The sequence below is a fragment of the Pristis pectinata genome, chromosome 27 (genome assembly GCF_009764475.1).
Source record: "Pristis pectinata isolate sPriPec2 chromosome 27, sPriPec2.1.pri, whole genome shotgun sequence".
NCBI classification, from domain to species: Eukaryota; Metazoa; Chordata; class Chondrichthyes; order Rhinopristiformes; family Pristidae; genus Pristis; species Pristis pectinata.
The window spans coordinates 19,243,643-19,270,033 of record NC_067431.1 but is presented as its reverse complement, the minus strand read 5'-3'; the positions used below and the strand labels follow the sequence as shown (position 1 = coordinate 19,270,033).

Here is a 26,391-nt window from a genome sequence, read left to right as displayed (position 1 = left end):
GGCAAACATGCCATACACTTCCTTCACCAGCTTGCCTACCTGTGTTGTGACTTTTGGGGAGCTATGTACTTGTACCTCCTAGGCGTCTTTTGTTCCACAACACTCCCAGGGCACTGTTTATTCACTGTGCATGTCCTGCTCCTGGTTTAACTTCCCAAAATGCATCAGTTTGACTTGTCTGAGTTAAATTCCATGTTGGAGAAAAGAGTAGAAGATTAAGCTGAGGGGGTTAAATAGAGTGATGGGAGGAGACTCTTGTGGAGCACACGTTACAATAGATCAGTTGGGCCCATTGGCTTGGTTCTATATTATTAACTCTGTGTAATAGTTTTTCTGTTCTGCCTCTTCTCCGCTCACTACACCCCTCCCCCCCCACCTACCCCACCCAGGTGTTCATTTCAAATGATTATGGAAAGACTTTCAAGAGAATTGATGAGAAGTTCAAACTGGAAGATGAAACAAAAACACAGAAATACATTGCTCAGTTTTACCACAGCCCAATAGATAACAAAAGGGTAAGAACCATTCCTTGGAATATTGGAAAAAGTTTGTGCCGCTAAAATATAAATATCTTCATTTCAGATTTTGTTTTTATTTGTACTCATTATTGATTTTTGACTTTTTTTTATAATGTACTGGGGTTCCCAGAACAGCAATGATTTGTTGCTGTCAGCTGTTCTCTTAGACAACCTCCTTTTATGTAAAGGTTGTAGTTGGTACCTTGCATGTTTCTGGTGCAAATGCTTTGGTTCTAAATTTTTTAATCCACTGATTTTACTGAACAAAGTTAAACTTTAAATGATGGCAATGAGAGAAGTAGCAGGGTTATTGCCATAAAATGTCTCTCTCTTCATATTTTGGTGGTTTTAAGTACTGGAACTTCCTACCCTAAAGCATAATGGAAGTATCTTCATAAAATTTGCAATGTCTGAGGAGGGTGATCATAACCACCATCAGCTTGAGCAGAGTTGAGGATGGGCAATAAATATTGACTTCCACGAACAATAGCTTTTCTTTTTTTTTAAAGAAAAAAAGGATTTCTTAACTTTTCATTATTTGAAGATAGACTGGGCCTAAAAAATAAAGTGACTGAGAACCACCTGTTTTTCCTGCAGCATTTCTTTAGTTTTCATCCAAGGAAGATGTGTAGCACATCTTCCTACTGCTTCTGTACTTATTAGCTACCTTGTGCCTTTGGGACAGAAGGTTGTGAATTTAAGTCCCGCAAGGGCATTTAGCGCGTGCTGGAAGGAGCACTTCAAAGATGGTCTTGGCCATGATGTCCTAGAGCCGCAACTCAACAAATGTTCACTGAAGTGTACAAAGGACATGATATTTGTTGCTTGACGAAGTCAAGAAAAAATGTCCTTTATGGACTTTGCAATATCTTTTGATTCTATCAGCTGAGAGAAATGTATGGATGATTTTTTTTCTAAATTTGGCTGTCCTCAAATTCATTATCATTCTTTTAATACATGAGCCATGCAAGATGTGAACCTAACTATTTGGATCCATTAGTGACCCAAACCTAGTGCAAACTGATGTCAAGCAAGGTACTGTTATCATCTTCTCAATCTTTTGCTGCTGAACTCCATCTCCGTTTCAACAAGCTACCCATTAGAGTAGTGCAATGCACAGGATGAAAAGGAAATTATTCAAATTCTGTCTCCATTGCCAGAGCTAGGACTACCCGATCTCAGTCATTGAATTACAATATGCAGATGATGGGACTCTCTGCAAGATCCTCCAAGTACATTGGCAGGATAGGTGAACCAACGTCAGTACCCTTCCGCAGGCCAATATCCCCAGCAACTATGCTTTCAAGCAACTCAATCACTTATGGCAGGCAGGCCACCAGATTCCAAAACAAGTACACTGTTCTGAGTTATATGATAAAGTTTTCAGGAAGATGGAGACGATGCTCAAGAATATTTGCAAAGTCTCCTTCTGGGGAAAGAGGAGCAGGATCCAGGTAGGCACCAAAGCACCATCTGTTTCCTCAGTAAGATACATGGAAACCAAAAACATGAGGAACACAAAACATTCCCAACTATCCATTTATCTGCACCATCCATCTATCTATCCATCTGGGACACTTCATGTCCCACTTGTGGCTGAGTTGGTGTATTCTGCATTGCACTTTTGAACCACTTGAGAATCCACACGACTGAAGTAGAAACAAGTCATTCTTTCCCCTTTGGGACTGCCTAAGAATTTAGAGCTGAGCATTGAATTCAGATAAGCACTCCGGTGAAATATTGAATGTCTCTTAGACCGTGTTAAGTTGGCTTTTTTTTTCCTGGTCAACCATATTTTTATGTTTTGAGTACTCTTACTCACATTATTTTTTTTCTATTTAAGCAACAACCTGACATTTCAAAAGCTAAATACAGCAGATGCTCCAAGTCTGAAATCAAATAAAACATGAAAATACTCAGTAGATTGTGTGTGTGTGTGAGAGAGAGAGAGAGAGACTCTAAGTAGTAAAAATTAATAGCAAAGCAGTGCTTTGCTGCAGTGGCTTCTGGAAAGTCACTCACTAAAAAATTTAATTTCCCACCTTGCAAAATTGTATTTTGTGCACACAGGCTGGAATAACTATAAATTAAATTATGACATGTACAATGTGAGATAGTGTTGTGGCAATTCTGTATGTTAAAACAGGCCAGAAGAAGTTCTGTCAGTCCAAAAGGATTAGACTCTATTGTTACAAAAATGACATTAAGAAATTTGTGATCAACTCTGGGACTTGATGTTCATTCTACTTACAAATTAGTGTTAGTGACAATTAAACAGAATAAGTTCTGATGGCTTTTAATTTTGTTTCCCAAGTTTATAATTTGCAATAGAAAAATCTTACCTATAGGAAGCCATCCATATGTTGAATAATTTATCCTTCCATTTATGATTATTTTTAAATGCAAAAAGTCATATTACATTTTAAAATTTGGTCACAAAATTGTTGGCTAATGACAAGACTATATTGTGATACTGAAGAGGTTAGGAGATTCTTAACACTAACAGCAACAACTTAGTAGCTCAATGTTAAAATTAGTAAGTATCCTGTTTTGTTATGCAATCAAATTTAAACTACATGTCTATTTTTCCTGTTTTCTCAGTATATTTTTGCAGACCCCAAAAATCACTACTTGTGGACCACTTTGGACTTCTGCTCTTCAATGCAGCACGTCTCTATTCCTTTCAGTCCAACAGATCTTCTCCTGCACAGTACAAATCCCAGTCTTGTGCTTGGTTATGATAGCTCTCATCCAAACAAACAGGTATTATTTTATTTGTCTAACCCCTACTATATGCAGGAAATAAATGAAGAAAACTGATGAACAATAATGCTGATTCTTGAGTGAATGCTACTCTGAGGCTACCAAGGCCAGAAATGAAAAGAATGTTTATTAGTTGGGTAGAATTTATCCTTTATTGAAGTATTTAAGGGCATGGTGTATAAGGCATGCTTTCTGCAAGAAAATAATTAAACTCTCATAAAAATGTTTGAATGCTATGTAGAACCAAAAGGAATCTCTTTTTAATTGTAGTTTCTCTGTAACTATCAGTTACATCTTAATATGTACATCAGTCAACCAGCCATCTAAGGAGGGCCCACATTAAAGCAAAAGTTAAGCACTCTTGTTTATGGCTTAGTTGCTTGGATTTAGCTGCATAATTTAGTTAAATTTTTTTTTGAGGGAAGAGTTGATTAAGGCCAGGTGGCCATGTTCAATGGTGGCAATGACCAAATTTGCCCAGGGTGGCACACAATATTATTCCAACATTCAAGAAGCCATAAGACGTGCACAACCTTTTTACGTATATTTTTATTTGCAATATTCAACCTTATCAAAAGGATGTGGTTATCGTGCTTAGCCATCATTTCTAAGCAATTTATTTACTTAACATACCAATCAGCAAAGTACTTGGACCATCAACATCACCCGTGTCGTCTTCCGGTTCATCTGGGGATCCAAGATGGAGCAGGTCCGACGGGCCACCATGCACAAGTCCCTGGACAATGGGGGTAAAGGTGTCCCCAATGTCGCCCTCCTCCTGATGACCACCTTCGTCTGTGGCTGCATCAGGCTGTGTGTGGAACCCAAGTATGTGGGCACCAAGTGTCACTACGTACCGAGGTTCTACCTGTCCCTGCTGTTGTGAAGGATAGGCCTGGCCCCATGGCCACACAGCGTCCCAGTCAGCTGGACGCTGCCGCGCTACTTGTTCTTCGTGGATAAGTTCTTCCAGACCAATACCTTTGACCACAAGTCCATCAGGCAGTGGTCAGCACGGAACATCCTGCAGGCACTGCAGGAGAAGGACTCGATGGATACTGTGGGGTGGTTCCCTGAGCAGACTGTCCAGACCATCTGGCAAAATGTCTCATCGCCAGAACTCACCAACAAGCACCAAGACCTCGCTTGGCTGGTGGTGAGAGGGGCCCTCCCAGTCAGATCCTTCCTGTATGGTTGGAACCTCACTCCCAGTGCGCGTTGCTCCCGGGAGGACTGCGCTGGGGACGAGAGGGTTGCCCACCTCTTTGCGGGCTGTAGGTTTGCGAGGAGGGTGTGGCGAAAGATGCAAGGGTCCTTGTCACGGTTCATCCCCAACAGCAGCATAACAGAAGATTCTCTGATTTACGGGCTGTTCCCGGGGACACACACAGAGATGGACGTCAACTGCTGCTGGAAGGTCGTCAACTCGGTGAAAGACCGCTCTTTGGTCTGCCTGAAACTTGTTGGTCTTCCAGCACTGCGAGATGTCCGTAGGGGAATGCTGCCGGCTGGCACATTCCAGGCTGCAGGAGTACGTGCTGAGGGACGCACTGAAGCTGGGCACAGCCAACGCAAAGGCTTGGTGGGGAAGGACTACAGTTTAGGGTTCTTCTGCCACTGGAGGGGGAGGGGCAGGGACAGGGAGAAAGCCCCTAAATATTGTAAATACGGGACCGGGTAGCTTCCAGGGAGCCACACATGTGGCATCGATGCTGTCTTCTATATAAAAAGGTAACACTAATGAATGATTTGTACAAGAATGTAAAGGTTTGCACTGTTTTGAAATTGTATATAGTTTGTCTTTTATTATGAATAAAGTTTATTTTGTAAAAAGAAAATCAACTAAGCTTTTTAATACACATTGGTGGCCCTATTCAAATGAATGGAGCTACACTTGATGTGCCAATACCCAACCTCTCCACTTGGGTTGTTGCAGATACCCTTGAACTTGGTGATGAGTCTAGGGACATACTGGGAGGTCAGTTGTGCTTATAGTGCACAGGTGAAGTCCTGATTGTGCTGCAGATGCACTTCAATAGAAAACACTTTGTTATGAATCTGCTGGCTGGCTACGAGCATGATTCGGTGCAATGTGTTGATTCATTCTGAAGTGTTTCAAGTTAACTGCTATTTGTTATATAGCATTTCTGTAAAGATTGAGTAATTTTACTTGGTTATATTCAGGACTTAATTCTCAGTTGTCATTTATCCTCAAACTCCATATCTCAGGACAAGTATATCATCTTTTGCAGCTTGGACTCAAACTTTTGAGGTTGATCTTAACTCCTGGAAGGGGATGTGGCAAATTTAGAAGTGTGATCATCTAGGAGTTGCACCAGGCAGGTTTAGATAGTTTCACTGCCTGGACCACATGCATGCATGCTTACCAACCAAAAAGATCAGTCAGTAGGAAGCAGTAGGATTGCCCAAGGTTGCTTTGTATTGGGGGAAGATGGTTTTTGAACAATGCTTCTTATAATTTTTGGTAGGAAAATCACCACTGTTCTCTAGCTCTGGACTTGGGTTGCAGCATTATCTGCTTTGGTTTATTGTCCTGGATGCTTGCTGTTAAAAACTCTGATATACAGGAATGGAGTGCGTAAGCTCCTACTCTGTTTCGATTGTTTCCCTGTCTAGTTTCTTGCAGATAAGGCTTAAATTTCAATGTCCCTATATAGTTGGATACTGCAAGGGGAACTTTACAGCTGGTATTTTCTGATATCATCTGATAGAAGACTCTATTAAGGGTCCTGCGATGTGTGCTTAATTGTGACCTTTCCTAAGAAAAGTATTTTTTTTATCTTGCAGCTTTGGAAATCTGATGACTTTGGACAAACATGGATCTTGATTCAGGAGCATGTCAAATCTTACTACTGGTATGGATAATTATGTAGATTTGATGTTAATTTGTCTAACTTGGAACTAAATGATTTTTTTTTGAGGAAAGTACTGCAAATACTCCCAGATATCATTATTGGATTTGAGGCGACAGTCAGTGCATATATATTGAAGTGCTTAATTGGAATTGACTTTGGAGTAGTAGGTTAAATAAGTGTTGTTTTAAGTTCTCGTAACAGTATTTATTATTGGCTGGTTTATAGTTCCTTTGTAGAATTGTGCATCTTGGAATTTATTAAATCTTTTGGAATGATTGATTGCTTTCATCCCCATATTTCTGCTGATTCTGTGGTATAATAGGGTGGGTTGGTTTGTTGGGAGGAAAGGTGGAATAGCTTGCATTAGATTGATCTTGGAGGAAAGAGACATGGCGGTGGAAAAGTCTTGACTGCAAGGCTATCCTACTAAGTGGAAGGCTGTGCTACCTTGTGGTACAATTCTGAGAACAATTGTTGCAGCAGTTGGCTATAAAGAATTTTCAGAAATTGTAATTGTATTTGCTATCCAATTTTGCAGGGGTGTAGAACCATATGACTCGTCTACTACAATTTATGTTGAACGCCATGAGCCAATGGGTTCCTCTAGCATCATCAAAAGCACGGACCTCTTTCAGACTCAAAACCATGAGATTCTTTTGGAAGGAGTAGATGACTTTCAGTTGCAAGGCAAATATATGTTTGCCACAAAGAAGGTGGTGAGTATTCTGATATATCTTTAAGTTCTGTTGCATTAAGTGAAAGTCAAATAAAGGAAAAGCTATTACGATTAAAATATATTCAACATTGATCTTTGAGCCTTCAATATAAACTAACAGAAATACAATTGGTAACTAAGAAGATTTTCCAGGAATATGTTCCTCAGCTGGTACCAGGAGAACAGTGTATATTGTATAATTAACCTTATTCTCTCCAATTTTTATTTTCGCTCTCCTTCAATTTGAATTCATTTTTTTAAAATTGCTCATTGGACTGATTTTCCTCCTTTGGGTCTCATTCTTTTTGATCTTTTGCTTAATCCATTCCAAATGACTGAGTTATACTTCTGTTGGCAAACTTTTATGGTCAAGGAGAGTCTTCCATTGATCAGGTATAGGGTTGAAGGGAATGCGTTGATGGCTAAGAAGTCCAGTCTTTAGACCCCAGACTCTTTGGCAGACCCATTGAAGGTGGCCAAATGGAGGATAAGAGTGTGTGCCTAGGTCTTGTTTGTTTTTTTTTCTGTTGTTTTCCTCCAAGGTGTGACTGTTGCCTTCAAAGCAAGATTTTCCCCTCTTATGATGAGATGCCATGTAGTCTTACCTTGGCTAATGTTTCCCAGAGTTTTGGTGACTGTGCTACATCTCTCAATGTTTGCCTCAAAGGCCCCCTTAAAGTGCTTCCTCTTGTCTCCTTGAGTTCATATTCCTTTACTATGCTGTGAGTACAACAGCTGTATGGGTAGCTGTGCATGAGGCTAAAATACCATTCAATCAGAGCTTGATTGGAACCAACTGTTAGGTTCTGGTTGGGTATATATGTAAAACAATTAGGTGGGCTGGTCCTATTCAATATTTTATTTGGCTCAAGGTAATGTACTTAGTATTACCAGACTATGAATACCATACTTAAGATTCTTATTTATGCTGCTGGTTAGCCTGAAAGAATATTAAATATTCAGGTTTAGGTTGGGTTTGTAACAAAAACAGGAAATGCTGGAAGAACTCTGCCAGTCAAGCAGCATCTGTGGAAAGAGAAACCGGTCAACATTTCAGGCCAGGGTAGTTAACATTCCAGATCGGAGACCTTTCCTCTGAACTGGCGGAAGAGTGGAGGGGTTGCAGTTTTCAAACTGGAGCTCTGGGGGAGGAGTTAAGTATAAGAAAAAGACTATAATCGATACTGATTAGGATGGATCAAGTCATAAGGAATATGAATACAGACCGTTTAGAGAGGTATAAAAGGACGCAAGCATGATAATGGGAAACAATGTGAGGTAGTTTACCTAAGGTGGAAAATTCAATGTCCATTCCAGAAGATTGCAAGGTGCTCAGACAATAAGATGTCATTACTCTAGTTTACATTGGCCTCCAGGGCAGTGGAAGAGACCACACATGGGTGAGAATAGGAGTGGGATTGAAAATTAGTGGCATGCAACAGGAAGCTCTGGATCACCTCTGCAGACTGAACTTGGGTGCTCAGCAAAATGAATACTTGATCTAAGTTTGGTCTCTCCAATGAAGAGGAGGTTTCTTCAGCGTAGGGCAAGCCATACTGTGAGCACTGAATGCAGTAGACTGGAAGAAACGCAACTGAATCTCTGCTTCACCTGGAATGATTGTTTGGGTCCCTGAATAATGAGAAGGGAAGAGGTGAAAGGATGGGTGCTGTATCTCTAGTTGCATGGGGAGGTGCCATGGGATGGGGGTGGTGGTGGGTGGGGATGGAAGAGTGGATCAGGGAAGATGTGACAAGGGTGGGATCACGTTGGAATTGGTGAAAATTGCCAAGGATAATATGTTGAAAGTAAAGGCTGGTGAGGTGGAAGGTGAGTACAAAGGGAATTTACAGATTGGTCAAATGACATTTAATTTAACAAGCTACAAGAGGGAGATTCTTTCCTAAAATTAACAAGTATACGTGGAGCAGAATATCTTGGAAATACAAGAGATAAGTTAGCATCTGAAATGCATTGCTGAGAAATCTTGTTTATTTCATTCTCTTTCTGTTTCATTTCCTGATTTTGAGTTAACTTTTTAAATGAAATGTCCTGATGCATTTCTGTCTCCACCAGATTTACTGATGTAGGTCAAAACTAGGTGATTCCTCAATGGGATAATTAGCAAGATACTCATTGCTACTGATTGAAACAGTCCTCAAGGCCGTTCAGCGAGGAAGTTGGCTGTGAGCATCTTGACTTCATTTCATATTGGGTTACTAGATTACCCAATAACACCCAAAACTCAGATTATTGTAACTTCATGTTTCATTTGACTTGGTTGAAGAAACATGATGTCTGGGAGGCTTTTATGATTTAAGGAGGCTAGTTGTACACATGCTCAGGAGCTAGTCACAGGAGTTGATTTGAGTACGTTGCGCACTGAGTGCTTTGGTTTTGAGTAGTGGGTTCAGATTATTAGTGAAACTGCTGTGGAATATTTAATTTCAGGAGGTGCCAGTATGTTATGTAAAGGGTCTATGGACAGAGCCCCATGATGTACCAGCCATTTTGCTGATAAGGGTGACCAAGGGCCTGCACATTTTACATCTGTTCTACAGAGTGTTGATGGAATGTCTAGCTCCCACCCAGTGTAACACCAAGCATTATAACTACATAAAATGTTGATTTAAAAAAAATCACTTTGACCTACCAAATATACATAAGTCATTTTTAGTTTTTCATACACCAATGTCAATGTTAAGGGAATATTTATGTGGGAAAGTTTTCTTTTGCTTTATAATACCTTTCTTAAATGAGACCAGGTTGAACGCTAAATGCATCACTAATGGTTTAGGATGAAGGAAATTATATTCTAGGTTATAAACACTTGAAGTTTGTTCAGTTAATCACAAGCTATAAGTTAGAATTTTTTTTAAGTATGATTGGTCCCAGCAAGTGACTCCAACTTGATCAGTAGGGCATGGCATTCTCAGTGCAAGTGGCTTCAACCCTTGCCCACAGACATACTTTGCAGATGATTAAGCCAGTCTTTATGCTGAGCTGGCTGTCAAACAGCTTGAATGTTTGTCAACCTCTGACAATAAAAATAAAACTTAAAACATGAGGAAAAAAATTCAATGAACTTGACTTAAACTCAGAAAATATAATCTTTTGGAATTAACTGAAATTTGCCCTCCTTCCTTGAGTTCTCTCTCCATTGAAATGAATATTATTGAACATGCACTAGGTTAATGCAGAATTGCTTGCACTTAGTAAGATCAATGTTGTTCTACGTGCACAGGCAAACATAAAATAAAAGGGGGACAACTTTAGAAAAGAGAATAAGTTTCTTCATCAAAAATAAATTTTAAATAAAGTACAGGGAGCAAGTCCCACAAGGTGTTGGTGTGTTGCTTTTCTTGCCTGGTATTATTTCTGATCTCTCTGCCTGTGGTGGGCCATGTGGTTAGGATCAAAAGGGTTTTAGTTGCCCTGGTGTAATGGTGAATCTTTGCAATATCAATGCTTCATGTGAATTTGATACTGCCAAAGAATGGTACAAATATAACTTCCAATATATGTCATTCTTATCAGTTTTAGAATTTATTCTGGTGAGTTGCTGTACTTTAGGGCACTGGAAGTCCTCTTCACTGGCTGTCTCTTTGGGGCTAAGGATGACTTGCTTCTATTCCGTTTCTATCATAGAGACCTGAGGTGCTCAGTGCTTTCCCAGATGCTGTTGCTTCATTTTGGGAAGTTTATAGGTCAGGGAATGCAATAAGCCAATTGAGGATATTGCACCTTTTCAAGGAATCTGACATCCTTGAAGCTTTGTCTCTCTCCCCCTGATGAAATTCTGGGTACAGAGTTTGTTGTAGGAGTCCTTTGTCAGGCATATGGATTATGCGGCCTGTCAGTCAGAGTGTGATTAGAGCTTCTGCTGCAGTCTGGGAGGGGACACTGATCTGATACCCTTCTATCCTACCAGTGGCTTTGAAGGATCTTGCTGAGTAAGTGTTGGAAATCTGTCTAAGTGGTGCCAATGTTGATAGAAGGATTTTGTTATGTGTTCATGAGCAGATCATTTACAGTAAAATGTGTTTGTTGTGCTAATTTAACGAGAAATGAATTTCTTGCTGAGAACTAGTTGAAGGCCATGTTCTTTTTGTTATTGACATTGCCCTGATCAAATGCATCTACAAAAGAAGGGTTGTAGGGTTGCATGTTAATAAAACAAATTGAGTTAAATTACGTAATTTGATGTCTATTATCAGCACGTGTGTTAATTTGGTTCCTTGTGTTTCTAAACCCAGTAACTCCAGGAAGATCATAGTTGATGTCATCAGACACTTTTTTTTCCCAAAAAAGGAATGCTCCAAATGATTCCAGGTTGACTTGAATTTTTTGTTGGTAATTTATTTTGCAAAAGATCCTTGTAGAAAAGATCTCAGTAAAGCAAACTTCCTGTATGTTTAGTTAAAAGCTGTTGACTAAATTCTTCTGATTTCCTGTGTCCACGCTGCTAAATCATTTAGCGATCTGACGTGTGAATGTGTGTATTGTAGTTGTCACTGTGAACTGTCCCATTCATTGGATGGAGATTGAATGCCTGAGGAACATTTCTACCTGGAGAGCTATTAAATTCACTTATTGAGTGATTTAAGCTCTATTTCGTACTGTGAAAGTCATAGCTTTCCTTATCAAATATTTGTGGAACAAGAACAAATACATTAAAATGCAGTTAACTCTGTAGTCAGAAAATAGTACTGAAAGAGAGATTTGTCTTCTAGCACCCTTTTTCAGGATGCTCCATAGGACATGAGTTGTGGCCATTATTGTGCTCCTGCTTCATTGATGATGCTTGATTGGGTGTATACCCAGACAATGATATGTAGAGAAACGAAGGGCTGTATATGCTGGAATCTGTGGTATGTAGCTGCTTCACTGAGCTATCCTGAGAGGCATTTATTTTTAGAGACTATCTGTTAAAATGTCACATAAACATTTCCTTATTTCTTTTATTTTAAGTAATAAACAATGATGACAGGAACCAGCATCAAGGTGTTACTGAGCTCGGCAGTATGGAGGAAATAAATTAGCAAGCGCATAGACTTCAGCAGCACCTGTGAATGGTATTAATTGACAAAAACTCACTCCATACTGTCACAATAAGCAATCTCTACTGATGATTTTCTATGGTCTCATTTTTAGAAAGATGCCTTTTGAATGGAATGCTCCTTTTGTTCATGGGGTAGTGGGGAAGATGGGAAACACATGTTTGCAGATGACCAGAAGTTGTGTCTGGAGAGGATCCTTTACTTTGTTCTCTACATCCCCACAAGGAAAAAAGATCCACACTAATAAATTGTAGGCATTGCCAGCTGAACCAAAAAAGTGACCAAAGTCACTTCACATCTTGGCTTGCCCAGGTATTAGAATCATGGGTGGTTTATGACCTAAAAGGAGGCCATTTGGCCCATTGTCTGTGCCATTTGAAAAAGAGCTACTCTGCCTAATCCCACCTTTTAACACTTTATCCGTAACCTTGCAGGTCCTTCAAGTACACAGCCAGATATTTTTAAGTCTGCTGTAGATTTATGTCTCTAATCACTGTTTCAGCTAAAAAAAAATGCATCTTCCCTCTAAACCTTCAATGTAATTGATATAAATCTGCTTAGTGTTGCCCCACAGAACACTAATTCTTATGTTCTTTGTCTTCCAGTCTGAACACTCAAAAGTACACACTCCTGCCTATATTTTTATTTTAATCCATCTGCTTGTCCTGGTCTGCTGTGCCAGGAAACTAGTGTGAATGCTTGACCTCGGGTGCTCCTCTGGCAATGTATTGACGCACAGCTCAATGTCGAGATGCTGTCTGTGAGGGCTGGCGCCATTGGGTGGCTGGGCAAGTGGTGGCCACTCGGTGTTGAGATGTGAGGCTCGGGGCCTGTATCTTGGCTGGCATGATGAGTTTGGGCCATTGTTGTGGATTGACTATAAATACCTCCTTAGCTCTGCATCTCAGCTGTGAATGGCTGCAATGGCAGCCTTCATAGGCAGCCTCTCCACACTGAGCCAGAGGGAGATTCAGTTCTGAGGTTGCAGCAGGTTCTTAAGCAGTGGTCAACAATGGAGACAACGGTGGTTTGCACCAGGTTCCTGGCACAGCAGTGCTGTCAGTAACATAGCACTTCATATGATGGTATAATTACTTTTTATGTTGATTCCATTAATGCTCTTGTTCCTAGGAACAAATCCTGTGCACTGAGGTAACAGCGTATGTTTGCTCCCCCTAGGTACTTTGTTTATTTTACTCTGTCTAGGTTCTTCAGAATTTCATACACTTAATTGAGTCTTGCCCTCCTTTGTTTCAGGGAAAACAACCCCAGGCTGTTCAATAATTAATTGTGACTAAAATTTTCAGTTCTGGCAAAATTCTTGTTAATTCCCTCAGCACTTGCTCATATGCAGTCATATCCTGTAAAATGGTGATTAGAACTGTACACATTTGTTGTCTTCTCTGGAAGTCCCTCAGGATTGGGAATGACTTGTTTCTACTGAGAGAATTCTGAGCAAGCTGGGAGCCCAGTGCACGACCCGCAGTCGCTGCCACACATGGAACAGGAGGTGCTTGATGTGGTGGGTAGTTGGTGGTAGTTTGGGAGGTGCTGTGCTGCCTCATGGCTGTTTAACCACTTTTTATCATCCTGTCCAGCTCTGTTTAAGGATCTGCAGACACTCTCTCCAAAGTACAACTGTTTCTCTGAACCTCTTGGTATCCTGGAATGAACTATTCCCTTACCTTGTTACTGTCCACAAATGCTTTCATGCTTCTCTTGGTTATATTCCTTTTACCACCTTTTTTTCCCCCAACAGCAAAAGTACTGATCCCTTTGAAGCTTCATTGATAACAAATCCCATCCCCACCTGTCACAAAAATCTGTCATACATTCCTCAATAGGTTTTACATTTTTGACTATTCTGCCATGTGGAACTTCACTAAAACTATGTAGACAACATCAAATGTCCTGCCCTCAACAAAAATCTACGTCCACCAAAATAAATTGTCAAATTGGTCAGACGTGGTTTTCCTTTAACAAATCCATGCTGACTACTCTTAATTCGTGCCATTTTGTTTCTCGGAATCAATTTTCATGTTCCTGCCATTAAAGTTAAGCTACCTGACCAAAAAATTACTCCATTTGCTCTTCATTTTTAAACAATGTCAGAAGTCCTCTAAACCTCTAGCAGCGTTCCTGTAGCCAGGAAGGATTGAAAATGATGGTTAGAACTTAAACAATTTCCTCTTGGTGCTTTTTAATAGCTTGGAGAATGTTTCATCTGGACTGAGAAATTTATTCATTTTGAAGGCAACTGAGCCCCCTAATGCTTGCCCTTTTCATTTGTTTATCCCATCTGATGTTTCATCATGTTGCTCAACTACAGTTTCAACATAGTGTCCCAATTTTGTGAAAGTGGACATAAAGTAGACATTAGGAACCTTGCCCATATCCTTCACCTGCACACATGGAATACCTTCTTGAAGCCTTCTAGAGTGTAGTCTTTTCTGGGCATCCTCTTTTTGTGTACTTAAGTTTTAAAGGCAGGTTATCTGAAATTAGCCCTAAACAAGGGCAAGGCAAAGAAGATGCTGGCGAGAGTATTGTATAGACTCTCAAACGGTAACCTCATTGTAGGAAAAGGGTACACATTAACAAATAAAAGGAACATTATAAAGAGCAGTGCAATAGTTATGGGAGGCTTTAATCTTCATGTAGATTTGGTTAATCAAGTTGGGAAAGGTAGCTATGAGAACAAATGTATCAGGTGCATTTGGAATAGTTCAAAGAGCACTATGTTATGGAGTCAACCAGGGAACAGAGATCTTGGATCTTGTAATGGGTAATGAGGCAAGTTCAATAAATTACTTTGGTGTAAAAGATCCCAAGGAAGTAATTGATCATAGTTTGAGAACAAGAACTTTGGTCACAAATAACTGTCTATATCAAATATATGGAATTGCAATAAGATGAAGTTAGAGTTGGCTAAAGTGGACTGGACAGATAGATTAGCAAGACATTTAAGCAGGTAACACTCGGTAAAAAAAATATATCCCGGTATAAATGAACGTTTCTAAGGGGGGGATGAATCAACTAAGGCTAGACAAGAAAATTAAGGAGGGTGCAAAAGCTGAAAGGAAAAATGTATAAAGAGGCAAGAGTTGGCAGTAGACCAAAAGGCTAGGATAAATTCAATTGGCTCTTATTTTAAGGGGGTTGGAGTATAAAAGTTGGGAAAGCTTACTGCACCTATACAAGGCACCAGTGAGATTGCATGTTTAGTAGGAAACAAAGAATAGGCATAATTGCCCTTTTTTCTGGTCAGCAATATGTACAAGTGAGTTGCCAAAGGGAGCGATGCTGAGGCCTCAGTATTTTACAAATTATTAAAATGGTTGCTATATTTACTGATGACACACAGGCATAGGAAGCTAAGTTGTGAAGAGGATGCAAGAGACTACTAAGGATGTAGATTGGTTAAATGAGCAGGCAAAGATCTGGAAAATAGAGTATAAGGAGGGAAACTATGAAATTTGGTAGGAAATTTTTCCACTTTGGTAGGAAAAATAAAAGAGCAGTATTATCTGATTGATGCATGTTTCACAAAAGGCTAATGTGTAGGTACTGCAGGTAATTAGGAGAACTAATAATGATGATTATTGATCTGGGAACTGAAGACCAAAATGGAGAGATTGTGTTTCAGTTATATAGGACTTTGGTGAAATGATATCTAGAGCATTGTGTACAGTATTAATCTTTTTCAGGGAAGAATGTTAATGCACTGGATCCAGTGCAGAGATTTACTAGACTAATACCTGGAAAGGATGGGCTCTCTAATGAGGAAAGGTTGGACAGGCTGGGCTTGAATCTGAACTGTAGAAGAGTGAGGGGATTTAAACTCGAATAGGGAGTCACCCATTAAGATGTAGAATTACCTGAATTTTTTGCATGGTCTTTGGAACTCTTCAAAGAATGGTGGAAGTGAAGTCTTTGAATGTTTTTAAAGCAGAGGTAGATAAATACTTGATAAGCGAGGGTGTAAAAGTATTATCATGGATGGTTTGCAATGCAGAGCGAAGGTTGCAATCAAATCAGCTATTGTTGAATGATGGACCAGTCATGAAGTGCTGAGTAGCCACTCCCATTTCTAATATGTATGGTGCTTTTTTTTTGCCTTGTCTTGCTCTCTATACAGCTTGCCATTCAGGGGCTCTAAATTTGGGAGTCTTTGTGGAAATGTTTATTATGAACCCCTTGAATGCTCCCCATGCTCTGTAAGTGTTTGAATTTATTTCGCTGATGCCAGAATATAACTATTAGTGAATGTGTAGTAATTTGATTGGAAAAGTTGGACCTGAATCATGGAGTGGTCACTGTATATTTGAACAGAATAATTTTGGGAAAATTGACTGTAGAGATGGTCAACAAGTTCCTTGACATCCATATCACCAACTACCTCTACGTTGATGCAGTGATCAAGAAAGCACATCAGTGTATTTACTTCTTAGGGCATCTGAGAAGATTCGGCTTGTCCATGAAGATTCTCATGAACTCCTATAGATGCACTGTAGAAAGTATTCTGATGGGTTGCACCTCAGCCTGGTATGGCAACAGCTCTGCTCTGGACCGACAGAACCTGCAGAGTAGTAAACACAGCCCAGTCCATCACAGGCTGGTTACTTCCTTCCAGTCCGTCTTCACGGTGCTTTGCTCCAGTAAGGCTAGTAGTGTCGTCAAGGATGCCTGCTACCCTAGCCATCCCTCTTCTTCTCTCTCTTCTACCTTCTGGGTGAGATTCAGAAGATTGAAAGCCCAGACTCCAGACTTGAGAATAGCTTCTTCCCCACTGCTATCAGACTTCTGAACCAATCACCTCTTTCACATTCCCTTCCTGGTGGTGCTGCCATGTTCTTGGACTCTTAATTCTACTCTTGGTTTTCCATTATTGTCACTTTAGTATTCCTTTTTGTATTACAATCTTTGCACCAATTGGCGGTTTTGCACTCATTGCTATATTTATGGTTGAATTTATTATTACTTTGTGTGCTTCATATGAGTGAGGAATTTCATTGCACCCTTGTGTAAATGCCAATAAACTAATCTGAATCTGATGTATGGCTACTGTAAACAGGAATTCAGAATTTCCAACCACTTAATTTTTTTTGTTTTTCAGTCTATGAAGTTGTGGAGAGAATATGGTATGGTTGCAAAGAAATCGGGAAATTTAGATTCTAGTAATATTGTAATGGAACAAAAGGAAAGAGAATTTTATTTACTGTATTCTCAATTTTGGATTCGTTGTGAAATGTCACTGGATTTTTGCTTTGCAACATATAATACCTGTGAGGGTAGCTTTGTGGCAAGTCATAAGATACCATTTTAAAAACTTGTCTGTTCAACTGATTCTTTTAATTCCGTTGGAGAGGTCTGAAAATGCTGCAGCTCCCGAAGAAGAGGAGTCCCACATTGTGTGTTTACTCTGTGTAGCAGGGCCAGTTGACATCAGCCTCCTTGCCATTGGACTTGGACCTTTCTCTCTCCAGCTAGTTAGCAATGGGCACATCAAGTTAAAAGAATTCATGCATGGGCATCTTCCATTCCTTGGAATCAGAATGGGAGCAGGTCATCCTCAACCTCCAGGGACTGCCTAAGAAGAAGAAATGCCACCTAGTTATGGGCTACTTTTTTTTTCAAAATAACCAGCCCAGGTTTATAAAATGGGATGGACAATAAATGGCAACCTTGATCTCCTGTTTTGTATGCCTGACTTCAGAAGTACCACAAACTAGACCGGGGTTTTAACTGACTGCTTGTGTTAACTTGTGGGTTTTAATTGAAGAATGGCTGTAAATTGTGATATCCTGATGAAATCTATAGCCTTGGTACAAATTGACCCTCTGTCACTTGCTGTCTTGGTTTTAATACAGAAAATTGATTAACCAGAATTGGGCCAGCTGCTCCAATGCCAAAATCAAGTTGCTGAAATCTACTTCATTTCAGGCCCAGCAAGTTGCAAAGTACCTAGTGTTTTTAAAAGATTAATGTTTCAAAACATTTTTACTGGAAGTCTGAGGTACAAGACCATTTTATAAAATGTCAGAGCCATAAAGGGTGTATTGTTAGGGACTTAAAAGGCTCCCCTGGGAAATGCATCCAGTCTTGTTCTTGATCACTTTTATAGTTTGTGTTGTTACTATGCCACCTGGTGGTTTATTAGTGTGGTTAATTTGTGTGCTACAGATTCCTTATTGTTGACTTGTGCAATTTTACAAAAGGCACTTCAAGTTTACAGAATAGAAAATATGGTGCAATTCTGTCATTACATTAGCAATGTGTCTATCGGTCTTTTTAAAATTTAACACATGAAACACAATCAGGATTGTTGAAGTTTAAAGCTGAAAAACTGCAAAGCTGAGGTACTTTTGACCTCCCCACCTCTTAGCTCCCTACTCTGTCCAAGATTTTGAAACCAAAATTGGGAGCAACCTGTCTGCAGCTTCTGACTTGGGCTTGGCATCTTTCACTAGGGCCAGTTACTCTTGTATTGGCTTTCTGTACATGTAAAAAGTCACAGAAATAGTATAATGTGGTACATTTGTAATGTACAAGTAAGGGGAGCTTTGGGACCAGGGTGCTAAAAATCTGAAGCCACACCCAAACAGATATCCAGATGACAATTTTTATCAGTCACATCCTGGCCAAGCTGGGCTTCAAAACCCAGGCAACTTTGTCTATTGCTTAAGTTGTTAGCTGATTGACTTGTTTAGAAATTTATGGATCTAGAAAACTGTTATCAGTATTCACTGGTGGAAAAGTGCACAATCAGTTAGGATTAGTTACGTGAGATTTAGGTATGTGGCTCAAGGTATATACCTGGACAGTTCATGAAGCCAAGCAGCTTGGTTACTCCCTCCTAAGTAGCTTTATAGCTCTAAAATTGGACTGCTTCATATTTGCTTTTGGGTTCAATAGATTTCTATTGACTTCCAATGTGGCACCTACTGTGTTTGTGGACTGCTTTTCATATTGGTAAGTGTAGAAGTGTGATTCTCTCTTGTTGGAACTGTGCAGAGTCAATTAGTGCACAGGGCTTTTGCAACAATTTTTCTTGGAGCGTAATGTGACGGGGAGCTGGCACACAGCTGGGTGGAAAGGAAAGAGGAGGAAGTAGGAAGAATGGTCCCTGATGGGAGACTATATATTCAGGCTGAATCTCGAAGGTCTGGTTTAATGCATATCCGAGCAAGGAACAGTGTGAGAGTATCTCTGATGTAGTGAGATGACTCCATACAGTCATGACTCCAGTCTCAGCAGATCAAGCACACTTTTCCAATTATAGCCTTCTCTTTCAATAAGGAGGTTTTATTTCTGTTTCTCATAGCATCTTCTAGGGAGCAGTGACCCATCTGTGGTGCAGTTGTGGGTTTCAAGTGACCGGAAACCAATGAAACGAGCTAATTTCCTTACAAGGCATCGAATAACAGTGAGTAGATGAACAGTAAGAACACTAAAAGACTAAGTTGTTCATACTTGTATTAATCAATGCAAGTTCTTAATGGACTGGGGAAATTCAGTTGCTTGAAAACTCAAGGCCTTGCTCAAAATATGATTAGATTCTGATCTGTAAATAAAATAATTTTAGGTTGTGAACGTGACATTATTATTACATCAGTGTTCCATGATTCTAAGTGACTTTTTATTCACTGCAAGATCTTCAACATCATGTAAATACGTGCCATGTTAATAGTAATATTTAGAAGTGCTGTCCAACTAGGCATGATTGTACAGTAGATATATTTACATATTTTACTTATCTCACTTCTTATTTCCATTTTTACATTTTCAGCTGTAATTGGTAAATGCAAAGGATTGGTGCTGGCTCAGAAACTGAACCAGTTATTCTACCAATCTGACACAGCATAGTAACTACTATTATGTACTACTGCCAATGATTAAGAATTGTTTCTATTTTAAGTAGCAATTGTGCGAATATGTTTAATTTTGATATGTGAATATATTTAATTGTTTTCTTTATACATTCTTCAGGAGTATTATGTGGCTGATGCATCAGAAGAACAAGTGTTTGTTTGTGTCAATGTTAATAGTAACGTGACCAATCTCTACATCTCTGAAGCAGAGGGCCTGAAATTTTCACTTTCCCTGGAAAATGTACTGTATTATCGTCCAGGAGGTGCAGGAAGTACAACTCTTGTGAGGTAGGTAAATAAGCATTATGGTGCTTGAAAGAAATTGTTCTGTTATCTAAGTGCTCTCAGTGAAAATATTTTTTTTGTCACATATCTCCAGGTGCTCCAGGTGAAAATAAAGCTCCTCCATTCTGCTGGAATGATGCCCTTGATCTTTGTTAAAACTGTGGCTATTTCATTCCCAAACTTTCAATGCTTATTGGTTATCCATTCCATACTGGGGGTCATCTTCTTGCTATGGGCTTGTCTCCACAAAAAAAAAATGGGATTCAGACTGGTTAAGTTCTCTTCCATTCCTTGTGATTGTCCATTTGAAAGAAGATTGCATGCCTTTGTTCTTCAGGGCATCTGATCTCCATGCTGCCACACATTATTACCTGGCTTAGAAACCAAGACTGCTACTAATGCTGCACGATAAGATTAAAGTATTGCTACTTCTAGTAATTTGTGTATCTGCAACCTGCAGTCCTTTGCTGCACCATCTCATTTTAAAGCCTTATTTTTCATTGAATATCTGATATCCCTAATTATCCTACCAGTGTTGAAAGTCGCCCAAATAGCTCTGCTATAGACAATCTTGAAAATACTTTTTTGGTCTTGATCCATATTGAAACTTTTTTTGGACAAGCTGGTTTCTAGTTAGGTTTGTACTATAGGCCTCCTAAAAGCTTTGATGGACCTGTTTTTTTATTGAGGCACCAACTGAGCAAATTGTGGGCATACTTAGTGTCAGTAGATCAGAATTGCTGAGGTCTATGACTACAATCTAATGGACCACTGTTACACCAATTCACTTTGAGATGGTTCATCACGTACTGTAACCCCACTCCCTTGTCAAAAGATTGGCAAAATTTTGGGATGTTATTTATATGTGTAATAGAACTACAATATGTGAAGTAGCAGGGGAATGGTTACTGTGAGAGGGCAAGTTGTTAACATTCCCATTATTTCAGCAACATTTCCTTACCAAAGTTGCCTATTTAGTTTTATGTAGATCATGTAACACTGTGTTCTTGATCTTGTTTCATAGTTTGTTCTTTAAAAGAGATTTTTAAATTCAGTGCTGATCACATTAGCTCTTTTGCCATTATATTTGTTTTGGTTACCTTGAGCAGTGTGAAATTGGTAAGTCATTTTTCCTTCTAGGCACACAGAAAGTAACCTTCATAGGAAGGTTTCTGCCATTTTTATTTGATGAAAGTGTTACTGGATCACAGTAGATTAATGACATTAAAAGGGAGTCTGTTTTTTGAACATCTTAAGAGAAAAATAAAACCAAAATGTAGTTAAGGAGCATATTGAGGCTGTAATGGGAAGTGAAGGATAAAGGACATGCTGTTTTTATCTACACCACTTCACAAGGTAATTGTGCATGAGAAAATCATTCAATCCATCTTAGTTCACAAGGGTGGGAAATCCAGTAAAGGCTGGTACTAATGGACTATTATAAGGGTCAGAGAGTGTTAAGGCTGTTCAAAGCTATCAGGGAGGGGAAAAAGGATTTTGTATCAAAGGTGCATTACATGGTTGAGGGGCAGAGAGAGAGAGAAGGGTTGGGTGAGAGAATAGCCTATGTTGATATGAAAGGAGACCATTGTAGACTCGGAAGAAAGCATGTCAGGATTGTGACTTAATCTAGTAAACCTCTAGGAGATATGGCCAACAGTCATGAAAACAATGGAGATCTCATCAGAAAAGCAACGTCCTGAAAATTGACTACCTCACTGACCCATAGAACCCATGCTTAAACAAGATCTTCCAAGCAATATGGACAGCCCTGAGCCAAACACAAACCAGACAAGGAAGATGAAACCATCATTTACACTGATGGACGCTCAGAGTTTAATGGCTAGAAGAGTTTTGATAAAGATTGGTCTATGATCATGAAAGAATTCAGACATAATTATATATCGCCAGTCGTGTCAGATTGGGAGCCAGTGGTGTCAGCAAGGACAAGGTAATGATTGAGCAGGATTTGGAGAAAAATTGGATATCAGTAATAAGAGTGAGAATGAGGAACAAGGCATTGCAATAGTTGGATCCAGAGTTGACAGACAATGAGGATTTTAGTGACAGGCTGCAGTCACAGCAGAGATGGCTGCTATCACCAAGGCAAAGTAGATAATCCTTATGATGGTGAAGATATCTGGTCACGATCGGGGATCAAAGTTGAGTTGTTTTACTTTTTGTGTACCATTTAATTTGATCTTAAATGAATGCAGGGTTTTCACCTTTTACAATTTAAAACGTAACAAATTTTAAATTGCATTATGGCAAACCTGAAATAAGCTTTTGTCCCTTTCTGCATGTATTTGAATTTGTCCATGTCAAATCGTGCTCTAATAATAATGTAATGTAGAATTTACTATTTTTCAATCCCAGGACTGCAATTTACATTTCTTATACAAATTACTTGTTAAACATTGCAGAGATTATGTTTGTATTCTTTCTCCTCCCCTTCTTCAATCTATTTGCATCCCACAAAATTTTAACTAAGTATACTGCACCATCAAATTTTCTGATTGACTTGAGGTTCTCTGATGTAGAAAGTACCAGTATCTTTGGAGCTGGTACAAAACAGTGAGACTCCTTCACTTCTTTTGTAAGTGGATTGCTGCCTATGAGATTGATGTACTGATATTGTTTCAGGTTTTACTTTCTTTCCTGGTGGAAAGATTTATTTGAAATGTACAATGATAGCTCAGTGATTGCAGTAAGGAGCATTCCATTTGCCTTTAAGGAACTTTATTTGTTCTTTTTTTAAATGACAGATACTTTGCAAATGAACCATTTGCAGATGTTCATCGTGTAGAAGGACTGCGTGGAGTCTACATCGCTACTCAGATGAATGGATCCTACACTGAAGAGAACATGAGATCAGTGATTACATTTGATAAGGGTGGAACCTGGGAATTATTGGAGGCACCAACTTTTGGCAGTGATGGTGATCGAATAGACTGTAAGGTATGGATGGTAATGACAGGAAAGGATAGATCTATCCTGCCAGCAAGGCAGAGAAATAGTTTTAGGAAGCACCAAATGATTAATATATTAGACTGAGAGTAAATTGGTAAGAAATGTTTAAAGATTGTAATCTGCACAGTGAAAGTGGAAATGAGTAGCTAAGTAAACATGAGCCCCTTGGAGACAAAAACAGGACAAATTATAATGGGGAGCAAAGAAATCACAGCATTAGATTATTTTGCATTTGTTTTCACTGTGAGAGCGCAAAATAAACAAAAGAAATAGTGGGGATCCAAGTGCCTAATGACAGTGGGGAACTTGGTAATCAGTGTATAGGGCGAACTGACTGGAAAACTTAATGGAACAGGGAAAAGTTACAGGACTGAAAGCCAATGAATTCCCTAGACACAATGGAATGAATCTCAGGGTCCTATAGGAGCTGATTGAAGAGATGGTGATTCACTATTTCAAAATGCCTTCCATTCTGGAGTAATCCTATTAGATTGGATAGTTGCAAATATAACCACTGCTGTTGGAGAACTATTTAACCTAAATTCAGGTTACTGGAAGGTACTGTTTTGTTTTGTAGATAGAGCAAGGTTGCTCACTCCATCTGGTACAGCGTTATAGTCAGCTGTTGAATTTTCAACATCGCAGAGTTCCTATCCTTTCGAAAGAATCGGCACCAGGCCTTATCATTGCTACAGGTGATGCTTTTTGTTTTCCATCTTGTAAACATAATAAATTGCTATGTTGTAAAGAATTTCAGCTTTGGTATAATGAATTCACTAACAAAATCTTGTACCTAGAGATGATTTACATTCACTATACATTACCTATATTAATTTAGAAATCATTTGGACAGCAGAGCAGGTTTTTCTTTGTATCTTGTCTATGGATTGTCTTCGTCAGCTGAATGAAGTCTACATGAATTTTATTTTGTCTCACACTTCTGTAAATGAGTGGATTCCTTGTAAGTGTGTCATGGTGGTAGGAACAGCAAGATATGCATACTCCTGCACTACAGCCAAACCTGGATTTTCCCCCAGTTAACTGATAAGCTCTAAGGACTGCCTCTAAGTTTTATTTTCTCCTTGTGAAGATTACATTTTTTTATATTTTGATGTCAAACACTATGGCACTTTTTTTTCCATGCTGAAAGTGCATAAATGCAAATGGTTGTTGTACTTGTGTGGATAACAGCTGTTGTACTCCGGTAAATTTGTATGTGGGGGATTTTATAAGATGCTGTACAAATTTAAAATGCTTTCTTTTTTAAAAACATAATTGAAAGCAAAACATTTTTAAGGATTTGGTTTATAGGAGTTACTGGACCCATATACAGATGAAACTTCATTAAAAGATATGATATCCAATGCCGATTGATGAGCTTTGAAACAATTAATACATGATTTACAAGTAATAAGAAACAGGAATTGCAATCTTAAGATGAGTGGTTCGCCATTCAGGACAGGGAGACAAGAATTTTCTTTACCCAGAGAGCAGTAAATCTTTGAATTTAACTACCTCTAAGAGCGCTGTAGGCTCAGTATCTGAAAATATTCAGGACTGAGATCAACAAGGCTTTTTTTTAAGATGTTAGGGGAATCATTGGCAATGGGGTTAGTTTAGGAAAGTAACAGAGGGAGCAGATCAACTGTGATCTTGCTGAATTGCTAAATGACCTGTTCCTCCTTTTTTCTTATGAAAAAGAGTGACTTTTTAGTGGCCTTGAGGTTAAGACAATTAAACACATTGCTCCCTTTTAACAGGTATAACTGAAAATGTAATTGAAATTTCTGCATTTGCCATCAACATTGGCAGTTTAGTAGCCAAGTGAAATTTTCTAAATTGTTTATAATTGTCATTTGACTTGCTATATAATTTGGTAACAAAGGTACATTTTCTCTGTTCTCCGGTTGCATGTGCACATGCAATCTAATGGGTGCAAATGTAGTAATTGTAGCACTCTTCTCTGTTCCCTGATTATTTCTTTAGTCAGTACCTATCTTTCCAAATGTTAAGTCTTAAAGAGTAATATGTAATGTGTTATTTAATGAAAACACATATGGCAAATTCTGAATTACTACCTAAAATCTGCATAATAAATATTTTTGTTATTTCTGTTGAACATCAGTAATTTTCTGAAACAATAATTTCATGTGTATTTCTCCTCTTACCTCCTTTAGGTTCCATTGGCAAGAATTTGGCAAACAAACCAAATATATATGTTTCAAGTAGTGCTGGAGCCCGGTGGCGTGAGGTAATATCCTTTCATGCAACTCATTTTATTCATTAACTAGCTATATTTGTAACAAAATTTTAAATTATTGGAAATTGATGTTTTAAAATGGGAAAATGAAGTTTGAAAAAACATACAACAAAGTGCTCTCAACTTTGTCATTTTTTTTCAATTTGCAAATAGAATGAATAAAGAGTTTGGATCAAAATTGAGTTTTAAATGGAAAAATGTGAATGAGAGACTGAAGAAATGTAGGAAGTAAGCAAGAAATAGGAAGAGTCTAGAGGACACCACGGGAGATCAAACATCATGTAATATCTGCAGAAAATATCTTTAAATCATGAGTGCAATGCATCATGCTGAGGAAAAGGGCGAATGAGATCTTAAAATGTACAGTTCAAGATGGGGCATATGCCAAAGAGATGAAAATTAGTTGTAAAATCCACTGATCCAGATCCTTGCTGATAATTGTGTTGTAGTAGAAGCATCATGATTGAGGTGGGAGGGGCTCAAAAGAGATTGCAAAAGACATTTGCAGAATATCCCCCACTTCAATGAGATTGGGACTCATTGTATGTTGAAGGATTATCGGCCAAAATATTGCCTACTGCGATGTTAAAAGAAGTAACTCTAAGAAGCATTTTATTCAATTGCTAAACTCCCATAATCAATAGAGCTTGATAGTACTCATAAATAGAATTTGGTCCGGATTGCAGGTTGGCTAAACCATCTCGTTCCGGAAGACCTTTCCGGTGAGCGTGATGAGAAGTTTTATTGGAGCCCTTGACCACTCAAACAGATGGTTATCCAGTCATTATGTCATTGCTGTTTGGGGAAACTTGTTTTAAGTAAATTGGCTGCTATATTAGTAATGTGGGCAATGGAAGATAATGTTATAATCGTCAATTAACAAGCATAATAAAAGATTTTACAGGCTCTTCGCCACACTGCTACCACAGACTCACAGTATTGGTGCTTGAAACAGACTGATCAGAGGTTGCTGATCAGTATCATGTAAACTATATCTATTGTACAAGAGTGGACACTTTCACACATTGGTACAAAGTTTACGTCTTAGAAGGTGGCCATTTGGCCAGCATATA

General features: G+C 38.9%; 1 protein-coding gene across 1 annotated transcript in view; it reads left to right on the top strand.

The window, feature by feature from the left end:
• LOC127583619 (sortilin-related receptor-like) overlaps positions 1-26,391 on the top strand; it is a 153,014-nt gene that overhangs the window by 40,333 nt on the left and 86,290 nt on the right. The window contains 9 exon segments of the mRNA XM_052039782.1: positions 390-515; positions 3,120-3,281; positions 6,090-6,157; positions 6,696-6,873; positions 19,257-19,358; positions 19,922-20,091; positions 22,854-23,046; positions 23,636-23,753; positions 25,236-25,309. Of these exon segments, the coding sequence (XP_051895742.1) occupies positions 390-515; positions 3,120-3,281; positions 6,090-6,157; positions 6,696-6,873; positions 19,257-19,358; positions 19,922-20,091; positions 22,854-23,046; positions 23,636-23,753; positions 25,236-25,309 (1,191 nt within the window).